This window comes from Dunckerocampus dactyliophorus, chromosome 6, assembly GCF_027744805.1.
Source record: "Dunckerocampus dactyliophorus isolate RoL2022-P2 chromosome 6, RoL_Ddac_1.1, whole genome shotgun sequence".
NCBI classification, from domain to species: Eukaryota; Metazoa; Chordata; class Actinopteri; order Syngnathiformes; family Syngnathidae; genus Dunckerocampus; species Dunckerocampus dactyliophorus.
The window spans coordinates 6,751,565-6,765,750 of record NC_072824.1 but is presented as its reverse complement, the minus strand read 5'-3'; the positions used below and the strand labels follow the sequence as shown (position 1 = coordinate 6,765,750).

Genomic DNA, 14,186 nt, shown 5'->3' with positions numbered 1-14,186 from the left:
GTATTAATGTCTCTTCTGTTTTTGTTGCTTAATTTATTGGTATATATGTTTATGTGTTTATGTTTATGTTCTTATTCTTTCTTGTGTTTTCTTTCTTTTCGTGGGAGAATGAACAGAATAAGATTTTCATTGCATGGTATAACTGCTGTTTTACCATGCACATGACAATAAAACTCTCTTGAATCTTGAATATATGAAGTCTTCCCCACATACAGAGATACCTGTACATATGCACACTCACAGTACATACGTACTTCCCCACATTACTCACTGAGTTAACCAGGGTGTTATTATGTTGTTGGTTTTATTACAGCGACGGTGACATCAGCAGTATGACTATAGTTTGTTTTTTTTTACAATGATGTGCATTACAGTAATTATCATTCTGTTCACTATCATGGATAATCATTTTCATTACTACAATTATGTGTGATTGTTTCAATGCGGTATTATCATTGTGATCACTATCATAGTTCATCATTTCATGACTGCTATTATGTGTGACTGTTTCAATGCAGTATTATCATTGTGATCACTATCATAATTCATCATTTCATGACTACTATTATGTGTGATTGTCATTGACAGCGTTGTCATTGTGGTTGTTGATATTGTTTTGTCCTTTGTCCTTAAGTCCTTGTTCGTCTTTATAGTTGTCACAGACATTTATTTGTCCTTCTGTATGTTTCTGTTGTTCTGTTCTTGTTGTCACAATTGTTGTTGTTGCTGCTGTTGTCCTTGTCTCTTGTCTCCCTCCTGCTCTGGTCCGGTCGCTCCAAATTTGCTTTATAACAAGCATCAAAGTCAATTAAATTTTGTATAACAGGGGAAGTGTATATCACACTTCTCCCTGGCAGAGTAAATCTGTTGAGCACTTGACGGCATTTAGATCTACAATTCTATCTGCTTTAAAGGCTGGACAGGACAGGGGTAGAAAAAAAAAAAAGTTTTAGGTTATGGTTCAATTCTGTGACATCACCTCTAAGCAAATACTCCGAGGGTCCTGGCATTTGTACTATATTTGGTGTATACTGTAATTATCTAGTTTTACTGTTGGCGCAACAACATTAAGAGTACAGTCTAAGACAGGGGTCACCAACACAGTGCCCGCGGGCACCAGGTAGCCCCCCACGACCACATGAGGCGCCCGCAGGCCTGCTTTTCATTCAGGCTTTCAGTTAATGTGAGAACACTAGAAAGAAATGTATTCTGAAACATAAAATGTGAGTTGTGGATACCAGCATTTTTTGAATGTTTTGGTAAAACAAGCATGTTTGATTTGTTTGGGTTGAAAAAAGGTATGAAAATCATTTCTACAAAAATGAGTAGCTCGTGGCCATTTTCATTTTCTAAAAGTAGCTCTAAAAGTAGTAAGAAAAAACGTTGGTGACCCCTGGTCGAAGGAACCCTAAAGCACACCATGATCCTGCCACTGTCAGTGAGCCCACCTGAGTCATTGCCATTTGGAAGGTAATCGTTTTTCCCGTTTTTGCTCCATGTTAGTGTCTGAATTTTAATATGGAATACTGGCGCTTGCTGGCCACAGCATTTCCTCAAGAAAATGACATCAAATTCAACAATTTTAATTTTAAAATTCCTCTCTTTAGTTTGACCCTCTCATGCAATTAGTTTTACGGAACAACTAAACATTTATTTTCACGTTGCGTAGGTCTTACTTCCGTAACATGTTTATGACGTCATTTACAAGCGACTTCCCCGCGCGCTGTTTGGAGAAGTGTCGGCGCGGTAAAAAAAAAAAAAAAAAGAAGACTTAGATTAGAAATCGTTTATTCTTCTCTCGGTCGTTGAGCCTGAAGGCCACCAGGGCAGGGATGTTTTCTCCGCGTACCGGCCCGAGTTCGGCCCGGAGGCAGCAGACCAGAACACCAGCCAGGAGAGCGTCCAGCAGCCTGCTGCTCACCCCGCGACGGACGCCCCTGTCGGCGAGGTAACAACTCCTTCGACAGTTTACTGAGTTTACAATGTAGTTTATAAATACCCACAGGTGTCTGACTCAAAGGGAAAGACTGACGCACGCACACAGACACGATTGTTGTCACATGTTGTCAACCCTCAAGAAGCAAACTGTAATCTGTACTTTGATCTATAAATGTTTGCCCGGGTTGGCCCTTACCGGGGATCGAACCTTTACTCGTCTGGTCCTAAGGAAAGTCTTTGTAGAGTGAACGGCTTTATACTATGTATACCACACTGATTAATAAAATGTTTTAAACCAATAGTATAAAATAAGTGCAGTGACCAATAATGTCCTAGTAGTGTGTTTTATGAGACATCATTGTGTGTCGGCAGGCCAACGCCTGGTCGAGAGCAGAGCCACGGTGACTGCCTCAGTTATGACGTGCAAACGTTTGGCTCATCGCTGCCTGTCAAGGTGATGGAGGCGCTGACCGTGGTCGACGGTAAAGTGAAGCTCTCATGTTGTGTAGACCTACCTGTGTGTTGTGACTGTTTGTTGATGTCCTTGTCCACGTTCTTTCTCCAGCTGAGGAGCCCATCTCGGTGAAGGTGAGCGAGAGTGGCTGGGCCTGGATGGTTTGTGGTGACAGACTCATCATCTGGAAGATCTGCCAGAGAGCTGTGGCCAAGGTGCACTTTGACACATTCTTACCTCCTCTATTGCAGTCCTTTTAAGTTGCGTACTCAGAATAGTGTCCCGTTCAGATATCACAGTGGTCTCATGACAGCACGGTTTTTGTCTTGTTGCAGCTGTGTGTGTGTAAGGAACTTCAGCTCCCAAACAGCCAGTACGATTACACAGCCGACCTCGTGGCCGTGACATCTGTTGCCCCGTTGGAGACTGCGGCGGTCCAGGCCATTTCCGTCCTGGCCGTGGCGGCAGAGGGAACTGCTCGTTTGTGGCCCAGCTTGTCTCAGGAGGGAAATTACACTGAGATCGACCTGGACCTGGGAGACCTGTGCTCCTTTGTGGTGGCGGTCACTGTGAGTGTCACTGCTGTTGTCATTTTGTTTTTGTAGTCAGAATTAGTGGATGCATGTTTTAAAACATAAAATCAGTGTTTCCTCGAGGTTTGGTTTGGTTTGGTTTGGTTTAGTTTATTTGAACATGAAGGTTACAATGGAATACATCTCATGAATCATTCTTTAACAGTTCCACATGTCCAAAAGGAGTAGGAAGAAGCAAAGCTTATTTAATCCTACCCCCCATCCAATCTACCTCTTGTACAGTACATGTTGTTCACTTCCTGCTTTCCATGTCATGTTTTCAGTGATAGGATAACACATAATAGATAACGGTGAGATAGCCCTCCCCCCGAAAAAGAAAGAACATTCATAATAATGATAATAATGATGACCATACTAAATAAATAAATAAGAACAAGGCTTTTTTTTTTTTAACACAACAAAGAAAATAAAAATAAATAAATAAATAAATAAAAATTAAAATTTCATTAATAAAAAAAATAAATAAATAAATAAAATAAAATAACAAACCTGACAGAACAATCAGGACTCTTCTGCCTTGTATTTGGCAAACATCAACTGCTTGTATTGTTTTTTGAATTTGCTCATCTCTGTACAATGTTTGAGTTCTTTACTCAATCCGTTCCATAATTTAATTCCACACACGGAAATGCTGTGGGTTTTCATCGTTGTTCTCGCATATAAATGTTTTAGGTTTAATTTTCCTCTAAGATCATATTTCTCCTCTCTGATTGAGAAATACTTAATTAGGTTTTTGGGTAACACGTTATTATTAACTTTATACATTATTCTAGCGGTTTGAAAGTGTACTAAATCTGCGAATTTTAATATCTGTGATTTTAAAAATAAAGGGTTTGTATGTTCTCTATACTTGGCATTATGAATTATCCTCACAGATCTTTTTTGCAGTACAGTGAGTGAATGAAGATTGCTTTTGTAATTATTTCCCATATCTCCACACAATACATGAAATATGGTAATACTAAGGAACAGTACAGAGTGTGGAGTGATTTTTGATCAAGAACATATTTTGCTTTATTCAATATAGAGATATTTCTCGCCACCTTTTGCTGTATATATTTAATATGAGATTTCCAACTCATTTTTTCATCTATTATAACCCCAAGGAATTTAAGGTTGACAGCATTTGCGACTCCCGATTAAAATGGCAGGGGGAAATAATGGCATTCCTCTGTTCAGGCGTGTGCATTGATGCTCGAGGGGTGATTAAAAGGAAGATAGTGTGCTTCTTATTAACATGTGTGGTCGTACTCCCGCAGGGTGGCAGCTTCATCGTGTCCTCGGTTAAAAGTCGCCTCTTGAGAGTCTGTGCCGATGCTTCTGGAAGGCTGCAGTACCGAGCTCTGCATCAGGGCCATGGTGTGTTGTCTGGCATCGGACGCCGAGTGTCCAGCCTCTTTGGGATCCTTTCGCCGCCCGCCAACGACACAGTGAGTTTCATGTTCTTCAAAGCATATCGAGAACATCACATGAACATTTATACATGAGTGCCTTTTTAAAATGTCTTTGGGCACTGGACACTGTTTATCATTGGGGAAAAGAGCTTTTTATGCTGCCCCCAACGCTTGGAACACTATACAGACTGAACTGAAAATGTCAGAACTGGTCTCAGTCAGAGCTTTTTGTTCTATTTTACACAGTAGGCAGCGAGATACCTACAGTATGAACAATGTTTGTGTTTGTAATTATTGGTTATAATTTATTGTCTTAAACTTTCTTGAATTTTGTATTTATTATGACATGTGCTGCTGACCTCTTGGCCAGGTCGCCCTTGTAAATGAGATTTACCTGGTTAAATGAAGGTTAAATAAAATAAAAATTAAAAAATTAAAGACTGTGAAGAATTCAGCCTTTACAAAGATAAGAGTGCTCATTCCTGAAGGTGTGTTGGTGCAGCTCCACAGTGTGCTGTGGGTGGGCGAAGCAAGCTGCCTCTACACGCTGACCAGCTCCCATCTGAGTAAATGGGAAGTGGACGAGAGCTCAGAGCAGCAGACGGTCAGCTGGGATGCCCAGAGAGCTCTGACTGAGAGCATCACCGACGCCATCTGGGTTAGTAGACAAACCAATCAGGAAACATGTCCACAACAACACAGGTTTCCTCCACCATTTATTTATTTATTTTTTTCATAAATGACTCTCTTCAGGCTTCTGGCTAGTATTTTAAACACTCAGTGTTTTGTGAGCTGTTTGATGTTTGCCTCTACCAGGGCTCAGAGAGCAACTATGAGGCGATACGTGATGGAGTCAACGTGGCCTTTTTGGACGTGAAGCTTGGCCAGTGAGTGTTTTCTTCTTTTGCTCTCCTTCAAACAATGTCATCAAGTCCAAACTGAGCCACCTGCTGTGCTTCCAGGGCCGGATTGGTGGTTCTAGCAGCCGCCTGGCACCCATCAGACACCCCGCGCCTGGTCTACTTTTGCCTTGTCACTCTGCAGGATGTCGGCGCTGCCATCTCTAACCAGTTCACTGTGGAGGTCACCAAATATAACCCCGCCTTCCAGGTCAGCTCCCATGTGGCTTCTGGTCACGATAGCTACGGCTCTGTAAATCAGACTGGAACGAACAGATATTGATGATGATGATGTTTTGTCAGAGCGAGGCAGAGCTGCACGCCACACGACTCATGTTGCCGGCTTCCCCTGGCCTCACCGCCTTCCTCTACAATAAGGAGCTTGTCTTCGCCTGCTCGACAGGAAGCAGCAGGGGGGGGCTTCCTGACGAGAGGATCCCTTTTAGCTCACCTGGTAGGCATGTTGACGCAGCACTGATGGCCTGACGGCTTTGGAGGTTTTGCAGGCTGACGCTGCGATGTGCGTCTCCGCAGGTGACAGCGTGCGCGGGGGCGGCTGCTGCGCCAACCTCCCCATCTTCTTCTCTCAGAACAGCGGCCTGGTGGCTGTGGTGGCCCGGGAGAGTGCCTCCATCCTGCCGGAGACTGTGGAGGACTCTCTGTGCTCGTCTCTGGCAGCGGCACCGGAGGTAAAACGTCAAAACACGACCTCCTAGCCTGCATGCTGGCTCAGAATGAAGCGTTCTGATGACTTGTTGTTCCTGTGAAAGTTGTCCATGATGGAGCAGCACAGCCGAGCTGAACCTGTAGCTCAGGAGGACAAACCAAAGCTCTTGAAGGCAGCCTTTCTGCAGTTCTGCCGGTACCAAACTACTAACATCTTGTTGAGAGCTGCTCTCAGTATGATGCAGTACAGCTGAGCAACACTACAACTACAATAATTAACATGTTGTTAATCCACCTTTTCAACCTCAGCAACGACCTTCTGGGTGCTCAGACAGTCACAGACGAGCTTTTCCCAGCTGTCAGCGATGCGGTGGAGGGAGGCGAGCTGGATGCCATGGTGACTCAAATCAACCTGGACCTGCTGGACGACTACCCAGCCTCCGATCCCCGCTGGGCCGAGTCTGTACCTGATGGTGAGGATATATGTATAGATGTGGGGGTGGGCGAGAAAAATAAGTGTCTTAATGTGTACAATATAGGGCTGCACACCAAAAAAATTGCGATCTCGAGTCGTGATTTTTTTTTTCTTTTTCCAATTTTACTTAATGAGCTGCATCACAAACAAATGCTGCCATTTTACCCAAGAACTCGTGCCGCACTGTCGTTAGCATGGCAGTCTGGACTTCCTCCTTGCTCTCAGAGTACCCCGGTGAGCCTTGTCAGCCAGCGCAAGTTGGCTCTGCTGCCCTGGCCTGCAAAGCTCGCTGGCTATTAGGGGTGTCACAAGACACTCAGTTCACAAGACGATACACGAGATTGGGTCTCTGACAATGAGACGAGGTGAGATTGTAACATTACTTTTATGAAAATACAATGAAAAAAATATTTAAAATATTTTGCAATCAACTACTGTAATTTCTACTACGTTGCACTCTGTGTATGCTAGCGGCCCCGCCTCCACCCACAGAGACAAAGAGACTGACTGACAAAACCGCTCACTCCATTCATGCCCTTGTACAACGGACCAAAAGCGCCAATGTGCTGAAACCAATGCACAGAGTGAACTCTCCTTCTGCCTGTTTGAAGGCGGGAGGTAATGGTTTAATTTTATTTGAACATGCATATAAGTTGCAATGGAATACATCACACAGTACAATTTGCAGTTCCACATGTCCAAAAGGAGTAGAATAAAGCAAAGCTTATTTAATCCTACCCCCTGTCCTTTTCACATCAATTGCAATACATTTATTCTTTTCCTGTATTTAATTTGGTCTTTTTTAATACATAGAAAAATGATAAGGTAATGTAACAATGTGGTAATATAATTGTCAAGGTTTTTCCACAATCATAATCAGTATAGTAATACATAAATAATAATCAATACAAATAAACATAACAGAACAAGTTCAAGATCCTTCTTCCTTGTATTTTGCAAACATCAACTGCTTGTATTGTTTTTTTTTTTTAAAATCACTCATCTTGGTTCTTTGTTTGAGTTCCTTACTCAATCCGTTCAATAATTTAATTCCACATACTGAGATGCTGAAGGTTTTTAGCGTTGTTCTTGCATATGAGTGTTTTAAGTTTAGTTTTTCCCTGAGCTCATATTTCCTCTCTCTTGTAGAAAAGTATTGTCTGATATTTTTGGTTAACAGGTTATTGTGTGCTTTATGCATAATTTTAGCTGTTTGAAAATGTACTAAATCAGTACATTTTAATATTTGTGATTTTAGAAATAATAGATTTGTATGTTCTCTGTACGCGTCATTATGCATTATCCTGTCTGATCTTTTAGTACATTTAGCGAGTGAAGATTGCTTTTATAGTTATTACCCCATATCTCCACACAATACGTTAGACATGGTAATACCAGAGAACAGTAAAGAGTATGGAGTGATTTTTGGTCGAGGACAAATTTTGCTTTATTCAATATTGAGGTATTTCTCACCACCTTATGTTGTATATTTTTAATGTGAGATTTCTAGCTCATTTTTTCGTCTATTATGATCCCCAAACATTTATTTTCGTTCACCCTTTCATTGTCCACACCGTCAATTTGTATTTGTGCATGTGTATCTTTTATGCTATTACCAAATAACATTATTTTAGTTTTACTAAGGTTCAAGGATAATCTATTTTTACCAAACCATCTTTTTAGTATAGCCATTTAGTATTTTTTTTTTTTTTTTTTTAAATAATACTAACTTTAAGTCTTTGGTCACTTTACAAATGTAATTAATATACAAGTTGAACAGTTTTGGTGTGGGTATTGACCCCAGAGGTACTCCGCACATAATATTTAAATTTGCAGATGTGTATTTTCCTAGCTTCACATATTGCTTCCTGTTAGCTAAGGAGCTTTTCACCTTAATTCAAAACTAACCGTCTGATTTCATACCTTTTCTACTTTTGTAATTGGTATGTTGTGATTAATTGCATCTACTTATTGTATACACTTTCTGTGGTTTATAGAGTTGGTCATTTCAATCAGTGCCATGGAGGTTGAAACGTTAGCTCTATATCTGTACTGGCTATCCACGAGTAATTCATTCTTATTCATAAATTTGTCCGACCTGTTACTGAATAGCTTCTCGATAACTTTAGAAAATTGTGGTAATAAGGAAACTGGTCAGTATTTTGTAAATTGATGTTTGTCTCTGTTTTTGAAAATTGGAACTTCTGAAGCCATTTTTCATTTTGTTTGGCAATTTACCAGTCTGGAATGATAAATTCCGGAGGTACCCAGCGGTTCTCTGATCTCGTTAATAACCCTTTTTGTCGCTTCCATTTTGATTCCATTACATCAGTTGATGTTTGCTTTACACTTATTGACAATATGAGTGAATTCCTTTTTTGTCACACCAGTGAGGAACATGGAATTAGGATTCCTGTCTGTTTCATTTCTTTCCTCCACCTTTCAGAATTTTGAAATCTCTTCTTGCAGTTTTAGTCCAATAATTACAAAGTAACCTTTTCAACTACCTAATTCATATCATCATTATTGGTGTTTGCAACCATAAAATAATGAGGGTAGTCTGCTTTCCTAGTACTGTTCCTTAATACTGTTTAGAATGCCCCAAGTTGCTCTAATGTTGTTTTTATTCTTGTCTAACAATTGACTGTAATATTCTTTCTTACACACTCTCAAGATTGTTGTCAACTATTTTTATTATGTTTTTTCTGCAAGGAAAACAGACGCGCATGCACATGGCAATTATATTGAGACCGACAAAATTATCAATCAATGATAATTATCATTTATTGTGTGATTTATTTATTGATTGTCCCAGGCCTAGTGCCCACGAGACATGTTTTAATCTTGCGAGATCTTGTGACACCCCTACTGGCTATCATTTATCAGCTCATGGGAGGCGCGATCTCATTCATTGGCTGATTTTCTTTTTGCATGAATGTACTGTCAAGGGACTGAGCGTGCCATGTTTTGTACTTTATGGATCATTTTCAGTCTTTTTATTCATTTCTATTAACTCGTTCAATACCAAAGCTGTAGGTATACATTTTTATAAACCTGAACGTCCGCTCCCAACAACGTATTTATATGTCTTTTTGCGTGAGAGGCAAAAAGAGGTGTTGATGCAACTCTCCACGAATGCATTTCACTTCAGAGCAATTTTAAATCATAAAAACGTTCACAAGGTGGCAGAAGTGCATTTGATAAGTGCTCAGCAGAGATCATGTGAACGGAAAAATCAGACATGACGGGAAGGAGGAAGTGAGAGAGCGTGGAGCGTGCAGAAGGTTAAATTAAAGGTAAAATTTGTGTCAAAGTGAAAGTTGAAATGTATCTTTTCACAAAAAGCTGGTTTTCTCCCTTTTCTAGTCCGGAACTGATATTTTCCTGAAACTTTCCTATGTTCTACTGCGGATTACTAAAGAACGGGAAAAGGTAGAAACAAACTTTTTCTTCTGATGAAAGACAGGAGTCTAATCGCTCTTTTGGTAGGTTCCATCTTTATATAGCCATAGAACACAATATTCTGTGTGCCTTGAAAGATCAGTCAAAATCGTCTAAAATGGCCGGTACTTAAGGGGTTGTCTTTTGAAAAATGGCTGGGATTGAATGAGTTAAGAAAGCCCCCTGTCAACTGTCCTCCTGGGACATCCCATGAAGAACATCAGAAAGAAGTTTCTTAAAAGCAGAACGAGACAATGAAGAGTCTGAAAATAATAAGTTTAAAATCTGCGATTTAAAAAAAAAAAAAAAAAGTGCATGGCCCTGAACATGTGTATGTATGTGGGGAGGGGGAAAAATTGAATGGCAATCTGAATTCTAAGCCACAAAAGGCCCATCAACATAAGAAATGTTCTTACAGAGAGCGCTGGCTTCCCGCTGACGTCCCTCATCATCCTCCACCAGCTGGAGGACAAGATGAAGGCCCACAGTTGCTTCATGGACTTCCTGCTGCAGGTACGCACCGCGCATGTTGGGGTTCATATGATGCTTCTGGCCCTGTGGAGCCAACACTGTCGTTCCCCATCAGGTGGGTCTACTGGACCAACTGGGCCAGGTGACGGTGCGCTCGTCTCCCATGGCGACGCGGCTGCTGCTATGTGAACACGCTGAGAAGCTGCAGGCAGCCATGGTTCTGAAGAACCACCACACCAAACATGGGGAGGTGGTGAACCGGGCCATCGGGACCGCACTGCACAGGAACAATGCCACCGTGGCGCCCAGCCTCACCGTGGCGGATGTCTTCTTCAGGGAGGTGAGAATCGGCACAAGAACCTCTCACGAGGTCAGTAGGCGTGGATCACTCATGCGCGTGTGTATGGCAGGTGTCACAAATCTCCTCCATCTTTGATTGTCTGCTGGAAGAGGAGGAAAGGAGCATCAGGGAGAACCCAGTTGACTCTGTGCAGTGGGCTGAGGTGGTTCTCACCGTCAACAAAATCGTAAAGGTGAGTGCGCGCTGATCCCTTCTCATTTATGTGATGTTTTCAGACTGATTAGAAGCAGGTCCTTCACAATAAACGCTATAAAGAAGATGAATGTGTGAGGCAGTGAGAAGGACGTCTTATCTTGGTGACGTTGATGGACTGCACAGAGTCATCCACAGGTTCTAATGAGTGGTTCGGTCTGTGCAGGACATGCTTCATGCTGCTCTGCAGTACCGAGAGACCAAAGCGTCTGTGTACAGAGCTTCTGAGAATGCTGCTGCAGAACCAGAGTACATCCCGTGGACAGGTGAGTCCAGCTCGTGCTCCATGAGGAGCTGCTGCTCCTCCCACACGCTTTTCTGATCTATGCTCCTCCTCCTCCAGCGCTGGGCGGTGTGGGCGGCGTCCGCACGTTTATCTCACGGCAACATGAGCTCATCCTGCGCTCCATTTATCCGCACGCCGACTCGGAGCTGCGCAGCGTCCTATGCGAGCAGCTGGTGGCCCTGTTGGACTTCTACCTGGGGGGTTATGTGGCCCAGCTGAACTCTCTGCAGCAGCAGGCGCCCTCGGGAGGCCAACAGGAGCGCTACAACAGCCTGGAACTGGAGTACAGCCAGCGCCGCGCCGAGCTTCTGGCGCCGCTCCGTGAGTGGATAGTGACACACGGTGTTATGAAGCTCACACATGTTCTGGTACCAACTGTTGGTCTCTGCTGCAGTGGAGCTGGGTCAGTACCAGTGGGTGGCAGCGCTGGCTGAGAAGTACTGTGACTTTGACATCCTGGTCCAAATGTGTGAGCTTACCGACAACCAGAGCCGCCTGCAGCACTACATGAGCAAGTTTGCACACCAGGTAGAACGACAACACACTTTATTCAGAACCAGAGTCCAATCTTCTGAACAACATCAGAAGAAGAGTCAGCTGACAGGTTGACATGTTTAAACAGAACTTTGCAGACTTCCTGTTTCGCTGGTACATGGAGAAAGGGAAGAGGGGGAAGCTTCTGTCCCAGCCGGCCGCTCAGCACCAACAGCTGGCCGGCTTCCTGCAGGCCCACCAACACCTCAGCTGGCTGCACGACATTCACGTGCACGACTACCAGAGTGTACGCTCACTTTGACTCTTGTTTTATCTCCTCTGTTGCCTTCTTCCTTTCCTATGTGGTTCTAGAGGATTTTTTGTGTGTGTGCGTGCGCAGGCCCACAGGACTCTGTCCAAGCAGGCCAACACGGAGACGCGTTACTTCGCCAAGAAAAAGACTCTGCTGGCTCTCAGCAAGTTGGCGGCACTGGCGTCCAACCTTCCGGACGACGAGCTGGGAAAACAAGTTGAAGGTAAAAACGTGAACACGAGGCTCTAAGATTCTGGTTTTGTTGCACTCTGAGCTGACTTTTCCCCCCATGTGTCCCATCAGATGTGGTGGAGCAGGAGCGCTTCCTGCTCCACCAAGAGACGCTACCCAGGCAGCTTCTGGAAGACAAGCAGCAGAACCCTGACACCATGCCCCTCCTTAGCGCCTACAACCTGGTCCAGGTGAGCCTGCTCGCGTCCTGGTACCGCTAACACTACATGAACCCGAATGAATAATCAATCAGCTTGTTTGTGTAGCTTTACATCTGTGATGATAACCGGAGGGCCAATGAGTACGACTTCAAGAAGGCTTTAGATCTCCTGGAATACATCGACCAGGTCACTTCCTGTTCTTCATGGCGTGCTTCTGATGCTCGCCTTTGACGGCAAGTTGAATTTCTGCTTGTTTGTTTGAACAGGAAGATGGCATCGACATCGACTCGCTCAAGTGTGACATCTTTGGAAAGGTTCTCAGGAGGGACGAGTAAGATGTTTTGTTTTTTGTTTTTTTTTTTCCTTCCATCATAGTGTTGATTTTTTAACATAAGTCAGGCCAAACTAGGTAGTTCGCTGTCTAAAACCAAGTGTGTGCCCATGATGACTAAAGTCTGAGAAATGGTTGAAACTTTGATCTGATCGGCTGATGATGTGACTCCAACCCCAGCTGGTCCTCCTCTGATGGCAACGATGACCCTCTGGAAGCCGCCAAGGACAGCATCTTTGTCAAGATCCTGCTCAAACTCATAGAAGAAGGTAAGGGATGCCGTTTTTAAAGTCTTAGTTCGTCTTAAGATGTCCTTTGTCCACTTCACGTCCGAGGCGTTGCGTTTCAGGTGTTCCTCTGCAGACGTACCTGCCGGACGTCAAGGACCTGCTGGAACTGGACGAGCTGAGCAGTTTCAAGTCCAAACCTTACTTTGAATTTGTGCTGAGAGCAAATTACGAACATTATCTGCAAGCGCAGATGTGAGCGCCCCCTGGTGACCGTGTCCTGTAAAGTACACTAGTTGTGTTTCACAAGTTTTTCCAAATAAACGTTTATATTTTTTTGCATTTGGATGACTGCTTGTTTTAAATGATGTACATGCACCTGTAACTAAATGTTAGGATGCAGAGGAGAGGAAAAACAAATTTAGACTTGACTGTGCAAATATAAAAATCTTTTATTTTACAAACTAGACACATCTTTGAATTTAGTGGTCAACTGACTAATGTGTACTTAAGCATGAGGCACAGAGGAAGAGACGTCTCACCTCAGTCAGGACGTACTGCTGCCGGATGACGAAGGTCGGGCGAGCCTCCTAGAAAGATTTGGACCACTCAGATGGGGACTGACAAAATGATCCTTGATCCACTTTTAAGCTTCATTGGGCTCGGCACGCCTGCCTCCTAAAATAGTGGAAGCAGGTTAAATTAGAGCTCATAATGGATTAAAAAGTGACATAATAGACTAGTTAAAAATTTTTGTTTATTTTGTACACCAACTGACCTTGTGTGTGTGTGTGTGTGTGTGTGTGTGTGTGTGTGTGTGTGTGTGTGTCAGCGGATGGATAAACAACACCAGGCTTCAGTCTGGTCTCCATTTTGTTCTGTGAGGAATTAGTGTGCAGCTGTCTGCTGGAGGTCCGACTGTCTTCTTTTAGACGTCACTCAGAAAGCATCCTCATGCTCTCAGCATTGTGCCGCAGTCAGCTGAACAGAATGTTGCTATCCGAGGATAGCAACATTCTGTTTTTATTTTAAATGATCTATCATATGAAGTACTGTACATACTTTCCCACACGTGATTAGAATTCCTTTGCAGGGATGCATATGACCACCAGGGTGCGATAGCAATTAAATTACGTTTGCTCTACGACCTCAATAAAATGTTTTAATCGCTATTAACTTTATCATCTACTTGTGTTAAGTATGTTGTTCTTTCTATGAACAGGTAGTACACCGATATTGGCCACACAACACAGTAGATGACGATGAAATATAGAAATAG

The 14,186-nt window shown here is 43.0% G+C and overlaps 1 protein-coding gene across 1 annotated transcript; it reads left to right on the top strand.

Annotated features, from left to right (window-relative positions):
• Positions 1 to 1,701: 1,701 nt before the first annotated feature.
• On the top strand, positions 1,702 to 13,240 carry nup133 (nucleoporin 133). Its single transcript, XM_054779016.1, has 25 exons — positions 1,702 to 1,948; positions 2,311 to 2,420; positions 2,504 to 2,607; positions 2,728 to 2,961; positions 4,245 to 4,415; positions 4,882 to 5,037; positions 5,196 to 5,266; positions 5,342 to 5,489; positions 5,582 to 5,732; positions 5,813 to 5,967; positions 6,049 to 6,140; positions 6,254 to 6,417; positions 10,279 to 10,373; positions 10,447 to 10,671; positions 10,742 to 10,864; positions 11,051 to 11,150; positions 11,228 to 11,491; positions 11,565 to 11,698; positions 11,793 to 11,951; positions 12,045 to 12,180; positions 12,261 to 12,379; positions 12,455 to 12,535; positions 12,616 to 12,680; positions 12,861 to 12,949; positions 13,030 to 13,240. The coding sequence occupies exons 1-25, from the start codon at positions 1,833 to 1,835 to the stop codon at positions 13,164 to 13,166; spliced, it is 3,399 nt and encodes a 1,132-aa protein (XP_054634991.1). The 5' UTR covers positions 1,702 to 1,832; the 3' UTR covers positions 13,167 to 13,240.
• The last annotated feature ends 946 nt before the right edge of the window (positions 13,241 to 14,186 follow it).

What these genes read in the sequence shown, in the direction of transcription:
- nup133 (XM_054779016.1), top strand. Translation starts at nt 1,833, where the DNA reads ATGTTTTCTCCGCGTACCGGCCCGAGTTCGGCCCGGAGGCAGCAGACC. An exon ending in ACGTGCACGACTACCAGAGT is followed by an intron (nt 11,952 to 12,044) that starts GTACGCTCACTT and finishes GTGCGTGCGCAG; the next exon opens with GCCCACAGGACTCTGTCCAA. An exon ending in GCTCAAACTCATAGAAGAAG is followed by an intron (nt 12,950 to 13,029) that starts GTAAGGGATGCC and finishes GTTGCGTTTCAG; the next exon opens with GTGTTCCTCTGCAGACGTAC.